This window comes from Capricornis sumatraensis, chromosome 17 (assembly GCF_032405125.1).
Source record: "Capricornis sumatraensis isolate serow.1 chromosome 17, serow.2, whole genome shotgun sequence".
NCBI classification, from domain to species: Eukaryota; Metazoa; Chordata; class Mammalia; order Artiodactyla; family Bovidae; genus Capricornis; species Capricornis sumatraensis.
Genome location: NC_091085.1, coordinates 53,187,572 through 53,203,040, shown reverse-complemented (window position 1 = coordinate 53,203,040; position 15,469 = coordinate 53,187,572). Strand labels below are relative to the sequence as shown.

Below are 15,469 nucleotides of genomic sequence, written 5' to 3'. Positions count from 1 at the left end.
CTGCAGCTCCTTCTGATCTAAGTACCACAGTGGAGATACACCTTTAACATGTATGAATTCTCTTACTACACTCATCACAAACCCATGATATGCTGTGGTGGATGGCCACATCTTAATCCTCTGCACGTGACCTTACAGGGCAAAAGGCGCTTGGCAGGTGTGGTTAGTTAAGGGTCGAGATGGGCGATTATCCTGGATTATCTGAATATCCAAAGGAACCACAAGAGTCCTTATAAAACGGAAGCAACGAGATCAAATTTAGAAACAAGCAGAGATGTGCTTTAGATGGAGGAAGGGGCCATGAGCCAAGAATGGAGGAGGCTCCAGAAGCTGGAACAGCAAGAACGCAGATATTCCCTCACGCCTATAGGAGGATATGACCCTGCAAGCACCCTGACGTGTGCCCCAAACAGCTCGTTCCAGACTCCTGACCTCTGGAACTGTGAGACGATAAACACGTGCTCTGTTAAAACTACTGTATTTGTAGCAATTTGTTACTGCAGCAGCAGGAAACGAAAAATACATGTTAACATAAATAGCATATTTTTATGGAAAAAAGCAGTATTTTCCCTCAAAATCAGTGACAGTAAGAGCAGTGATTTGCATTTCTCTGCAAATCTAGCTTCTAGCTTAACGGAAGGCACCTTGATTCTGATGCCTGTTTCCGTGTTCAGTCTGTTGTGACGTGGCCTCTGAAAGCTGCCCCCACCCCCATGGTCATTCATGACAGAGGGAGAGCAAAGAGGTGAGCATCTTCGTATTCTAACAAAAACTGTTTCAGCCACACGAACTCCTTGGAAGGGTCTCAGGGATCCCAGGGACACTGGGTCCAAGCCCCAAAGCACATTTTGAAAAGCGGCATATTAGATGACAGTCTGACACAGAATTCTGCTTTCATAGAGCAGTGAATGGCTATTTCATTGGTCCTGAGTGTTATTTCCATCTATACATGATTTCTACAGAACTTCACACACTTGTAATTTAATTTTATTAATCAGGTAAAAACCACACAAAAAATTTCAACAGAACCTTTTTAAAAGTTTTGCTACTTTATCACACAGGCTTGAGCACAAATGATTTTGCAGTTTTAGTGCACGGATTTACATTTCAGTTAGCCATCTTTAAAGCACCATTTCTGAAGTAAAGTCAGTAAAACGCATCTGTCACAAAGTAGAAAAGATACTCCTTTGCCTCTTGGAAGGTTCTACAGTATACACACCAACATTATCTGTGCAGCAGAAGCACCAGTGTGGCCCAAAAAGAAAAGGAAACTGCTGAGCCACCAACTCGGTACCAGGAGGGAAGTGTCATCCTAACGGTGGCGCCAGGCCCGTTTACGCCTATGAATTACACCACATGGGCTCTCTCAGACAACCACAAACTACTTTCACAAAAAGGGGATCTCCTGGCCGCCTATTACAGCATTATTTTAGTTTTAACCAATACTGGTCACGCGCAAAATTCCTATCTTTTGCAATATTCTATGTGATACTTAAGATCTAAATGTTGTTTTCTAAAGAAAGAGCTTGTATTAACAAACATCATTTGCTTCTCTATTTGTTTCAGAAGTCATTTCAGGATGCCCCTGGTGATCCAGTGGTTAAGACCTCAGGCTCCCACTGCAGTGCACACAGGTTCAGTCCCGGGTTGGGGAACTAAGATCCCACATGCAGCACGGCACAGCCAAAAAAAAAAGTCATTTCACAGAAGTTAACTGCAAAATAAGTCAACTATTTAACAAATGAAACTGGAACTTAAGTTAGAGTCAATGGCTCTCAAACCTCCCTCACACCACTCACCCGTTTTTGTAGGCACCTCTAACACCTGCAGCCAAAATAGATTAGTGCTAAGTTACTACAGCTTAACGACACAGTGATCATAATTCTTCTGTAAAATACCACATTTATTGCTAAAAGCTTCTGTAAATTAAAAATATGGGTTTTTCTGGAGAACTGACATGGAAGAATTAAGCATCTAGGTAAAAGGGGTAAAATCAGAGAAATAATGATTTTACAAAGTGGGCCAGTAAACTAATCAGGATGAAAAGCGTCTTGTTTGCAAAGTGAAATCCAGAAATCCAGTAACTTAACGCCAGTAAAGTAAGCTCCTATAGATAATGATTTAATTTCATGTTTTTTTCCATTAGAAAAGACTAGGAACTAACATAAATATATTCAAAACCCAATGAACTACGTATTCAATAAATTCTGGCTGGAAAGTTGGTAACTTGTAATACATTTTTAATTAACATATTACATATTTTCAAATCCATGTTAATGATAGACCAGTTTACTCTGCCAACAGATTTAAGGATCAACTGAAACTCTTAGACTAGATTCAGCATAATCAAAACAAGTCCTTGAAAATGAAGCTTTCACTGTTAAAAAATTATATACTGACCATGTTTCTTTTCCTAATGCCTAACAAAGTCAGAATATCTGTTCCTCAGACTCAATTTCAAAATTTTGAAATTATGCAAAATTTGATCAACTATGACTTAGGGTTAAGAATTTAAACATGCTGTCATGTTTAAATTCTACAAAAAACCCTGGGGAGTTGAGAGGGAGAGGAAAGGCCTTAGGGAGAAGTCTGGGAGACAGATAGGTTCGAGAGAAGACCCAAGGGCACAGGTCCAGAGGCTTCGCCCCTGTACAGACAGTCCAGAGAAAGGCCAGGCTAACCAAGGCAGAGCAGAGTTGCCACAATCATATCTTTGCTCAAGGATAAGAGCTCTCAGGAGTGAGCAAAGTCCCATATGACCTAAAGACTCATGCTCTGATATACGGGAAAGTTCTCAGGAGAAGAATTTAAAATTTAATCAAAGATTTTAGAAGATACACAATATGAGCGAGCCCTTAGATATATTGGACTCACTGCCATTCTACAGAAGAGCGAGAGGAGCCTCACTGTGTGTACTGTGCACGCCTGACTGCCAGCTGAGGGATATCAGTGCCACCAGGCCCTCCACTCCCAGGACCCAGTCTCCCTTCGTCTGGAGGACCCTGCTGGCCATGGGTGCGGCAGGACCTCCCCGAGAGACTCTGTGTTTGGAGGAGGTACCTTCTCCCAGCATGAGCCCGTGAGCAGCATGCCCACCTTGCTGACCACCCCCAGCCCACGGGCTTTAGTCTCCTCAGAGGCCCTCGGCACCCACAGTCACCATTCTCACCCACCCTGCCCCACCCCCCCCCGCCCCCAAGTAAGTCACCAGGAAGAAGGGCTCAACAGCAACAAATGTGCTAAGAGCACTAAAAATTCTACAGCACTTTTTGTCATTCAAACGCCAACTTTTTAAAATATTTAGTTTTGGTATTATTTCAAACACGACAAATGCACAGTTACATTAATTTAATTATGTTTAAAGAAAAATGACAGACTGGCTTTCACGAAATGACTCTTACCTGATGGAAGAAATCATCCATAAAATGGTCCTTTTCAATAACAACAGTTGTGTCCCCATCATCATTTTTCCTACACTGAAATGGAAAAATACGAAATGTAAAATTTGGTTTTAAAAGTTTTCACAGAGGCACCAACGGTGAATTGAAAGACAAGAGCAGCTGGGTACCTACACGATCTCAGCTCACTAAAAGCACCAAAGCGTAAGAAGCCCGCCACCCACCAAGGTCGTGACATCCACCCGGCCACAGTCAGGGCAGGCGCACACAGCCAATCGGCCTGGAGAAGCAGCCACGTCAGGGGGAATCAATGGCTAGATCTCCGAGAACTGAGCACCAGAGGATCGATCATTCATTCTCACTGAGTACGTCCATGTGACAGAGGCCAGGTTTATCTTCCACAAGTGAATCTGCTTACACTGCACACTGCCTATAAAGATTAAAGACTAGTTGACACCACTAGTCAACTTTTCTAGTTGTTGTCGTTTAGTCGCTCAGTCGTGTCCGACCCTTTGCGACCCCATGGACTGCAGCACGCCAGGCTTCTCTGTCCCTACCATCTCCCAGAATTTGCCCAAGTTCAGGTCCACAGAATCAGTGACATCTTCCAGCCATCTCATCCTCTGTAACCCTCTTTTCCAGATTAGGTAATAATTTTCAAAGAACTTTCACATATGTTAGCTGGTGTTTATCATTTTTCCCTAAGTAAGTAATTCCAAGTTATGGCCACACTCGTATAATCAATAAACATTTTACTAAAGAAAGACTCAGTGAAGAAGACCTGAGTGAACTGTGGAACTGGAGGAGACTCTTGAGAGTCCCTTGGACCGCAAGATCAAACCAGTCAATCCTAAAGGAAAGCAACCCTGAATGTTCTTTGGAAGGACTGATGCTGAAGCTGAAGTTCCAATACTTTGGCCACCTGATATGAAGGGCCAGCTCATTGGAAAAGACCCTGATGTTGGGAAAGATTGAGGGCATGAGGAGAAGGGAGCAAGAAAGGATGAGATGCTTGGATGGCATCACCGACTCAATGCTCAGAGTTTCAGCAAACTCTGGGAGATGGTGAAGGACAGGGAAACCTGGCGTGCTGCAGTCCAGGGGATTACAGAGTTGGACACAATTTAGTGACTGAACAACAGAGGAACACTGAGGAAGAGAGCAGCCCACCGCTGGCAAAGGCCAAGATGACACTGTACTTTACAAATCAGGTGCCATCAGTTTAAAATAATATCGAAGAGATGTTCTAGGCCAGGGGTTCTCACACTTGAGGGACATCAGGACCGCCTGGAGGGCTGGGTCTCTGGCTGAGTGGGGCCTAAGTGGGGCATTCCGTGACTTGAGACTACCCTAGAACATCCAGAACCTCATCACACTGTAACCCTAACCCACCCCTCAAGGGAGGCAAAAGAATGAAACAGTGAAAAGTCTTTGCAGTAAGTCCCCTACACATGAATCTTCAAGTTGCAAGCTTTCAAAGACGTGAACGTACATTCCCATGTCCAATCACGTGAGTACGCAAGTCTGGTACATGTTGTCACGTGCGTACATCCCCTACAAGTGGTTGGGCTTTTGTGTACTTTACTGTATAGTAATGCAGTTTTATTTCAAGCCCAGGATGTCTGGAAGCAAGTGCAAAAGCAGCGATGATGTAGTTGGTAACTGGTATGACGAGAAAAAAAGAACTATTACCCGGACATCACTGGACTGTTTTTTTGAGAGGGTAGATAGAATTGAAGCCAGCAAGAAACCAGTGTCATCAACGTCAGGTGTGAGTGAAATTGCAGCTTGCCCTCCGTCTCCTATTGTTGACGATCCTTCAGCTCTACCATCTCCCACCTCCACTCCCCACTCCAGTAACTCTTCCTGCCTGTTCACTCGATGCCAGTCCAGTTCACCAGCTGTTCTGCTATACTACTATACTTCTCAAGGTACTGTAAGATTTTAAATGTTTAATTTTCTGTTTGTTTTTTATGTATTATCTGTGTGCAGGGCTTCCCTTGTGGCTCAGTTGGTAAAGAATCTGCCTGCAATGCGGGAGACCTGGGTTCGATCCCTGGGTTGGGAAGATCCCCTGGAGAAGGAATGGCTACCCACTCCAGTATTCTGGCCTGGAGAATTCCATGGACTGTATAGTCCATGGGGTCGCCAAGAGTCGGACCCGACTAAGTGGCTTTCACTTCACTTCATTTCACTTCTTTTCACGCTATAGCACTATATAGCCGACTGTGTTAGTTAGGTACCTAAGCCAACTTTGTTGGACTTACAAACAAACCGGACTTGTGAACATGCTCTCAGAACGGAACTCGTTTGTATGTAGGGAACTTACTATACTGGGAAGAAAGCAACCTCTGTCTACAGCTACAGGGGAGAGAAGACAATGTCAGACCCCGGGACCTGGCATCCGAGTCACACAGTGTTTATCAAGGACATGGGCCACAGCAACTACCAGTGAGAGCTGTGCATTCGAGAGGAGAAAGCGAAGGCGCCTGGCAGCGTACAGAGGAGGGAACTGTTTGGAACCATCTCCCTGAGGGCACGCTGGGCGGCCAGTTCAGCTCTAACTGCGAAAGCTGAGGCAGCCTCAGATTTCAGGAATTCTGTACCCTCAGGAAAATCAGAGTCTTTAAGCACTAAAAGTCTTATGTGTAGCTTTACTGATCTGCAACCAGGAATAATGTGGAAACAAAATTCCACTACATTTAGTTAAGAAAAATCTGCCAAATGTAATAAATGTGGTAAGAAAACACAATGCACCCTCCCTCTACAGCTTCCAGGGCCCATGCTGAGGCAAATCGACCTGGCCTAAACTTCAATAATCTCTCACCACCCCATGGAAGGCTTCCGCACCTCCCTTGCCCTGGGGCCACTTCTGGGTGCAGATAAGACAACCTACGAGGGCAAAGGGAGAAGAAATGTGCTTCTCCAAGATAGAGAGGCACGAGCTCCCTCAGACAAGGGGTTTTTATGAGAGCCGTAAAGAATATTTTATCACCAGGTGACACACACACTGGGCCAGGGGGCAGTCTCGAGGGAAAAGCAGACCCACCTCCACAGGATTCTGGGAGAAGCTCTCTGAGCTGCAGGAGGGGGTCAGCGGGCGCCTCTCAGGGCTGTGGGCCGAGCTCTCTCCACACCGTTGCTTCTGTTTACACTGACTCCCCAGGGCATCCGCCTGGAGTGGTTTCCCCAGCAGGGCCCTTACTTTGAGCCACCACCCTGCTCTCACGTGACTCCAGTCGTGGAGGAAGATGCCCGCAATTAGGCAGCGCTGCTACTGAGAATGTTGCATTTGTGCTCTAACAGGGCAGGTATTATGGGTTGAAGTGTCCCCCTAAAAATAAATGTTGCAAACCCCCAGGACCCGTACTTGGAGAAAGGGTCTGGGAAGACGGAATTAGCTAAGATGAGGTCATGCTGGAGCAGGATGGGCCCTTAACCCCACATGACTCTGTCCTCATAAGAGTCAGAGACACAGGGGAGGCGGCCACGTGGCAAGCAAGGCAGAGAGGGTAGTGAACGGTCTATAAGCCAAAGAGAGCCAAGGACTGCCGCCACTCCCGAAAGACGTAAGCAGCAAGGCAGGATGGCCCCCAGGTTCGGGGGAGCATGGCCCTGTGACATCCTGACTTCAGGCTTCTCGCCTCCAGGGCCAGACATGACAGCACGTCTGTGACCCCATCTGTGGTCTTCTGTCACGAGGGCCCAAGGACATACTAACACCAAGGACTGAAGCGTGCTGACCCGATCCTCTCTTTAACCAACTGTGCTAACTAACCAAGACATCGATCTGGACCCAAGCAGACAGTCTCGTCTAGAGGGAAGAATACTGTCTTGGGAGTCGCACGTCTGGCTTCTAACCTGCTTACCTGCTGGGCACTACCAACGTCTCCTAGTCTGTCTCCTGGTCTATAAAGTGAAGATGACATCCGTTTCCTCCTCCAAAGGTGGGGCTGCAGGAAAACTGCCCACTTGGGGCTTCATAAGGCATATGACTTCACAGGGTGTGCAAATACCAATAAAGGCTTTTAAAATCACTTCAGGTCCATGCTCTTAATTCCCAGTAAAAGAGCACTTAAAGGCAGATCAGCATCAGCTAACTGCAACAAAATTAATGTTCAGGCAAACCCACCAATGGCTTAGAGCTCTTCTCCAGGCTCCCGCATCATTTGAAGTGAAAGAGGGCTGCTAACGAGCATCACGGGCCAGGGCACTGGGGCAGCAGGAGGACTTGCTGCTGTGTTGGTCCTCCAGCACCACCTGAGGCCTGCGAGCGCCCCCGTTTCACACACAGAACACCCCGGGACAGCTGAGCACCGTGCTCACAGCTTCAAGCCTCTCTGAGAACCAGGAGGGTTTGACCCACAACTGTGTTGACTCACCAATGGCAGTAGCACCAGGAAACTTAAAATGCCTTCCATACCAGCTCCCCCAACTCTGCGAGAAGCAGCTAAGGCAGGAGGGATGAGGGGCTGCCCTGGACACTCAGAGCTGAGACCACCTTATCCATCTGACTTCAGAAGCCCTGGCTCTTGACCACACACCAGGGACCTCCTCCTGGAGGAGGGGACTTCACGTAGGTCCTCCAGGCACAGCCTGGCTCCCAGGCTCCCTTGTGAGCTCCCGGGGCAGCTTCCCTGGCCTTCACAATCATGTCCTCTTTGAATGACCCTGCATATCACTGTCCCCCAATAGCTGACTTCTCAGATGCAGGCGGGGGACGTTCATGGTGCCAGGGACACTGAAGTGAACTAAATTAAGTCCCCATGAATTCACCAAATAAGAATGGGGGAAGGGTAGAGAATGAACTTGAACGTGGCTGAGCAGGGCTGGGATTCCCTTGTGGCCCAGAGGGTGAGTGATGACAACCCACCTGCCCCTACTGTGGCTTTCCTGGGGCGGAGGGCACCCATCTCACCCCTCTGACAGCTACTCGAGGTTCTCAGAGGCCTTAGTGTTTGGTCAGTCTTACTTTTTGTTGTGGAAAATGACAAAACACGTACAAAAGTAGAAGGAATAATACCGGGAGCCCTTGATGAATCCACTGCATGGGTTCCACAGTGGTCAGTTCACAGACTGCCTCACTTCACCTGCACGCTCCCCTCGCCCCCAGCCCGGCAGCACTACACCATCTCGTGGCAAAGCCCACACACAGGCTGCCTGCCACGTGTGACACAGCCAAGAACCTAAGCTCCCTACTCTACCTGCTCCAGAAACTTAGTTATTTCTGGCTCAGGACAGACAATGTCCAACACGACACTCTCCCTGAGGGAAGTCAGTCCTTTTACATTACACATGGACCACTCTCCTTGCAGGAGGCAGTGAATAACCAACCAACCACCAAAAAACTCAGCTCTTCCTGGATGCTGAGACCCACATGTCACCACGCGTGATCTCTATTCACAGTCATTCACTTGCTGGTAAATCGTTCATTTCTCTACCTGCAGACCAAGAGGGAGCCAATGACTGGAATCTGTCTCCTCTACTGTCTTTTTTCCTTCCTTTTTTTTGGGTGGGGGGGGGCGGGCGCTACCGGTTTTACTATTATGTTTCAGTGCCTTAGAGAAAAATCAGCAAAACAACGACACTGTGTGCAATTTTAACACAATTTTTGCAGATTAGAGATTACTAAAATTATTCTATTCGTTAAGGCATGGTATTCTTATGTCACAAAAAGATAAAACATATAAAATCAGTTGTGAAGACATTTTTTCTTTTTTAACTTTTTATTTTATGTTGGAGTAAAGCCCATTTCCTACTTATATTTCTTAGGTTTATCTAGAATTCTCAGAACTATTAGACATAAGAAAATAGACCCAGTAATACTATCTTAGCTTTTCCATTCACTTAAAAAACAAAACAAAAAATGACTACCTAACAATGTTATTTAAGCTACACAATCACCCCCCCCACCATGTCCATGAAGCCCATGTTCCATCTTTCCAGCTGAGATGGTGTAACCCCTGTACAATAGCTGTTGTTTATAACAGTGTACTTATCGTAAATAACAAAATGATTCATGGCATTCACTAAGAGCAGTGGAAATAGCCTCCAACTTGATTTCCAAAGGGTCAAAGTGCAAGATAAGCACCCAAATATCAACATTCCATTTCTGTTAAATTTTAAAAGAATTCTCCTTAAAAGGAACATTATATTAAAATACAATTCTCTCTGTGAAAAGTATTGTGAGGAAGAGACAGTAAGGAGCTTCCCTATTTAGAAACTATTTAACAAAGATGAATTATCTGTCACTGGAATGCTCTCTGTTGAGATAATTCAGAAGCTGAATTATCGCAAACTAAAAGAATCCAAAGTTGGATAAGATACTGAATTTTTCTCCATGTTATTCTCCATATACATGTACACTAGGGCCTTCCATGCAAATGCTAATTGTGGAGAAGCAATTATCTTGAAATATGCCCAATGGTGGCAATAGCTTTATTGTTAGAATATGGTAATTTTTCAAAATTACTTCAGTTAAAGAAAAAAAAAGAATACTTGTAATTAAAAATAGGTAAAAGCTGACTGCTGGCCAGTTGGTAATCATGTTGCCAGATATAAGTATCAATTCTTTCCCATATTTTTATATAATCAGTTATAGTTTTATGCCCTAGGTAGAATATTACTGTTTCATGTTTCACATTTTCACTTCATATTTATCTCCATTATTACTATTATAAATACTACAGGTCCTTACACTTTACATAAATAACACTGTACTGCATAAATGCTTCTGATTTTTTCCTCTCAAACACATGTTTAAAGATTTTTCCTCATCTCTCATTTTCGCTCACCACTGACTATCAAACTCATCATCCTTCTGTCGTTCATAGGAGAGCCCTGGCTGGCCATGCCCCCTGCCCAGCTTGTACCCAGCTGGCTCCTTCTTATCACATCTCAGCTCAGAGACCTCCCTGATCAAGACCCCTGATCATCCAGCCCAAAGCAGCCAACCCATACCCACTCACCGTGTTATATCCTCCCCAGCAGTTACTACTCACTGACTTAACTGTTCCTTGTCCCGTCCCCCCAGGACACGTTTCAGGGGAGCAAGGACTTCAAGGGTCTTGTTGCAACTTAGGCCTGAAACAGTGCCTGGCACGTAGCAGTCACTCAGTTGAGACCAGCTAAAGGAATGAATGAAGGGCAGAGAGATGAGATGGAGGTGGGGATGGAGAGAAGAGAAAGCGCATACAGAAGGACAGGGAAACCAGGAAACAAAGACACAGACACACACAGCATGAAGCGGCACAATGGGCAGGACCGGAGGACAGAGGCAGTCTTGGTTGCTCGCTAGCCCCTGGTTCCATCCCCTCGTGAGGTCTGACAGCAGGTCCCGCTGTTGAGTCTGAAGCCCCATTCTATCATTGCATCAATCTCCCTTTTCTGTTTTAGCGAAGGGGTTTCTGTCCCTTGCGACCCAAAGAGCCTGAAGACAACAGAGTCTATTGTCATCTGCATTTTCCTAACTAACCATGGGCGTGCTCAGATGCAAAGACACTCAAACCACACGTAGCAGGTGCTCCATGCAGAGTCCTGAGCCCTCAGAGCAAACCTGGAAAGGTGCAGAGTCTGCGGGAGGGTGCAGAAAACAGCACCACGCGTGTGTTCAGATGGGCAGGGACGGGCGATCGCGGGGGACACAAGAGGGAAGACTTACTGGTAGTGGTGCTTGCACTGAGGCCAAAAGAAAACGTGGGGCCAGAAAAGGGGAGGGGGCAAGAGACATACAAAGTGAGTAGCTCATGAGGACCCAGAGAGGAGGGCGCGTGGGAACAGCGGACTGGACCAGGGGACCTGCCAGAGTGAGGTGCTGGTTCTCTCTTGGGTGCTCCATCCCTTATATTCAGAATGAACAGACTTGAAATTAAAAACAAGAAGTAATTAACCTGTGGAAATGTGGAGACTTTGCCTTTTTATTTTGTATACAAACAGTATTTATTGTGGTTCCCAGAGAAATATCAAGGGCTTCCCAGGAGGCGCAGTGGTCAAGAATCTGCCTGCCAATACAGGAGACGCAAGAGAAATGGGTTCGATCCCTGGGGTTGGGAAGATTCCCTGGAAGAGGAAATGCAACCGATCCTTGCCTACACACAGAGAAACTATAGATCTGGGCTGCAAAGATCCCAACTGTGGGATCCCAACTGTCTGTACAATGACACAGGATTCAGTAAATTATGAAATCCTCAACTATAAACATATTCAAATACTACAGACAATTCATATATTAAAGTACACATGTATTATGAAATTCTCAGTATTTTCAATTTCAGTGACATACTTAGAAAAAAATGTTTTTACTTTCTAAGTTGGAACCTGAATCTTTACCACGTAACAACCTGTACTCTGTGTCCCCATCTGAGCTGCCAAAACAGAACCTTAAAAATATGCGGGCAGCTTCTCTTGCCCTTTAAAAAATTTTACGTGCAATTCATCACCATGAACCCAAGTATTAAAAATAGTAATTTTCTCAATAAAGTCCTACTGTATAGACTGGGAACTATATTTAATACCCTGTGAAAACCCTAATAGAAAAGATTATGAAAAAAAATATATATATATATAACTGAATCACCTTGTTGTCCAGCAGAAATAGAACATTGTAAATCAACTACATTTCAATATAATTTTTCTTAAAAAATGTAACTTTCTCATATGTCTACTAATGAATACCATCTAAGTATGTGTGTTTACGTCTATTACTCTGCAAATTCCCACAGCTGAAATTTGCAATTTTTCTGTTTTTAACTATCGTAATAGTCTTTTGCATTCACAAACATTTTTAAAAAGGTAATCAAAATATATTTGGGGTTATTATCTCGAAGGACAGCAATTCCACTTTGACTTACTTCCTAAATGTTATTTCCTTCTGCTTCTGCACTCTTCCTTACCCGGCTGTGCACATTCACAGCACACACCCAGTTCATTTCTGTGCCCTCTGCACTTAGCACATAACCTCACAGAGATCCGGTGCTCAGAATCTACTGAATGGGTGGTCCTTTTATTTTTTTAAAGACCAGAAATATCCTTCTGGATTTAGAGTTTAGGAAACTTTGGGCAAGTCACTCAAACTTTCTGCACCCAAATGAACTAACTGGCTGCTCAAAAAGAGAATTCTTACTTAGAAGCAGCTAAACCTGTATTTGACAAACTGTATTGGACAAACTAACTTTTAAGTCCTTTCCAAGTAGTTATCAGTGGGAATCTTTTTCTCACGAGGAATCACTAACAGCTAATAAAGGAAACTTCTAGAAGGCATCAAGAACATTTTGTCAATGTGGACAACACAGGCATTTTAACTAGTAAAATTAAATATTCACGTTTGCCTAGGAAAAAACACCAGCCACTTAGAAACATGGTTGTGAAAGGTCATTTTACTACTCCAAGAGCTACCTGGAAAACACACATTTCCTGAAAAAAAAAAAAAATAGCTTTGATAGGTGATAATTTTCAGATGAGTTTATAAATATTAAAAGTTAAACTTGAAGTATGTCAGATTCAATTTTGAGTTAAAATGCCAGGGAGAAGGTTGCTTTTTATAACTGCTTGAAAACATTTTAAAAACTAATACATATTAATAGCACTTGTAATTACAAAGCATTATTCTCTCTCCCACCCGCTCCTAGAGTGTCACACACAGGCGATAATTTTATGATTCAGCACTTCTTCCATAAGAGTACACACAAAAAAATCTTATTATCCTCATTTTGTATACAGAAAAACTGAGGTTTTTGAGTGGTTCAGAAATTCTCTGCCCAAGATTCAACAACTCCAGACATAGATACGTCCACTAATTTGCCCTACAGCTGCTTAATCTTCGTCTACAGCAACATGGTACTGGATCAGAAAAGATCACTTCTTCCTCTAGAATTCTACATTAAAACATCTTCTTACCAACACTGTTGCCATAAGGGCTGAAATACACATACACTTAAGAGTGATAAAGAACTGCCTTCTTTTTGTTTTTTGCTTTTTTTGCTAAACAAGTCAAGAAAAGCTTCTCACATATTCAACTAACATATTTTCTACTGTTCTCCAATATTCCTAAATTTGTCTATTCTTTCATGATACAGTCTTCATTTCTTCACTTGACAAATATCTGAGTTCTAACAAGGAATGATACTCCATTGAGTGCGATAACAGAACAGCAATTTGCCATTTAACATGTTGCTAACCTGTGAACATAAACGTCAAAATATCTAACCGTTGATAAAAAGGGAAGGAAAGAAAAATCACTATGAAGAAACTTTCTGGGAGAGAGTGTAAAAGTATAATTTCCATAATCGCAGAATGAATAATTCATTGCTTCTCTGAACTAAGATTCCTCATCCGGCCAACAGAATCTGAGGGACTATTCTACTTCCTAAGCCTGGGACAGGGCTGGATCCATTCTAGAAGCCAAGGAGAGAGTTAATTCATTACATTAAATGGATGCGTTAGTGCAGTGGGCCTTGCTCTGTTCTGAGGCTGTTCAGAGTACTGGGAAACGAAATATAAACATTCAACTCTATTTTAGTACTTATATTTTTCAAGAAAAAAGTCAGAATTAATTCTGTTCACCTAAAATGTTTCAACTCTTCTACATTCTATAAACCACTACCGTTTCAATGTCATCATCTCATTCACAGTATTGTCTGTGGAATGCATCAAACACAACTCCCATTCCTAAGGGAACAAAACACTGTTCTCTTACTAAAGTTATCGGTAATTTGCTGAGCACCTATGTACTCCACCAGCGGGGTTTACTGAGAGTAAACAAACACAAAGCAAACTATTTACAGGGGAAACAAAAGGCGCCCCTCTGTACCTGCCTCACCGCTCCCTTCCAGCATCCAGTCCGGCAAGGCGCCCACTGGCATGTGGCATCAGATGCATCCGTTCCCACCTAGCCACTGAGCTCCTACTGCGCGCGGGGTCCCACCCAAAACCCCAGATATAAGACAGGGAACTAGGGGACAAGTCCCTGCTCTCAGGGAGCTGACGCATACTAGGATGGAATAGGCCATAATTCAACAAGTAATTTCTGGTCCTGATAAGTGCTCTGCAAGGATTTAAACTAGGCGAAGGAATGGACAGCCTCTAGGGAAGGAAGTCACCTGAAGAAGCAGCAGAGCCCAGCTCAGAAAAGGAGGTTCGAGGCCTGGCCGGGCCCCGAGACGCCGGCTCAAAAGCTATTCCCTGCCCCAACGCCCAGTGCAGAAGCGAGGGCAGAAGAGTGCCTTCGGGGCGTTGGGGAGATGGTGGGACGGTGGTGCTGCGGACTGGGGAAGCCGTGCGCCCCCTCCAACCCCGCACAGAGGCCGCCCCGCCCGGCCTGAGCCCCGGGACCTGGACTCGCCTTCCCCACTCACTCTGTGATCCCGCACCCTGAGCCCCCAGCCCAGCCCCGCACCTCCCCGCCCCGCCCATCTCCGCGCCCCCAGGGCTCCCGGCCCGAACCGCTACACTCCAGCTCGCCCGCCCGCGGCTCACCGCCGTCAGGTCCGGCAGCCGGTCCCGCATCCCCACGGGCCGGGCGCCGCGCCCCGCCGCTCCGGCCTGCCCGGCGCCGCCTCCGGCTGGCCGCGGGCTCTCGGTGTCCCCGCCGCCGCCTCAGCCCGCCTGTCGCCCTCCCCTCGGCCGGCGCTGCCACGGCAACCGCACCCTCTTGCTCTGCGCATGCCCGGCCCGCGCCGCGCCCAGACCCACGCAGACAGCAGGAGCCTTCCTGAGGGAATGCCGCGACCCAACGGGCGGGGTCCGCCGGGGAGGGGCGGGGCCTGGTTTGGGTAAGCGGGGACTATCGTGGAGGGAAGGGGCCCGCCCAAAAGGCGCGGCAGAGGAACAGACGCGATCTGGTGGGGGAAGGAGCCTGACTGAAAGGGGAGGGGCGGGGCCTGCTGAGGAGAGGCGGGGCTGGCCGCGAAGGGGCGGTCTCTTATCCTGGTCGGTTAGGTATGACTTTTGCTCTTCTTGATTTGCTTTTGGTTTTGTGCTTTCACATTCATTTGATTTACTTTAAAAATTCGTGGAAAATTTGGTGACGAATTTAGCAAGTGTATGGAGATGGGTTAAGTGCAGCTTTGCAGATG

General features: G+C 45.7%; 1 protein-coding gene across 2 annotated transcripts in view; it reads right to left on the bottom strand.

Annotated features, from left to right (window-relative positions):
* The window catches only part of STX2 (syntaxin 2), a 41,892-nt gene extending 26,953 nt beyond the window's left edge, over positions 1 to 14,939 (bottom strand). For both annotated transcript variants that reach the window (XM_068989582.1, XM_068989581.1), the window contains exons 1-2: positions 14,871 to 14,939; positions 3,402 to 3,476 (exon numbers count right to left, since the gene is read on the bottom strand). In XM_068989582.1, coding sequence (XP_068845683.1) covers positions 3,402 to 3,476; positions 14,871 to 14,900 — 105 coding nt within the window. In that variant the 5' untranslated portion in view covers positions 14,901 to 14,939. The remainder of the gene's footprint in view (positions 1 to 3,401; positions 3,477 to 14,870) is intronic.
* Between the last annotated feature and the right edge of the window lie 530 nt (positions 14,940 to 15,469).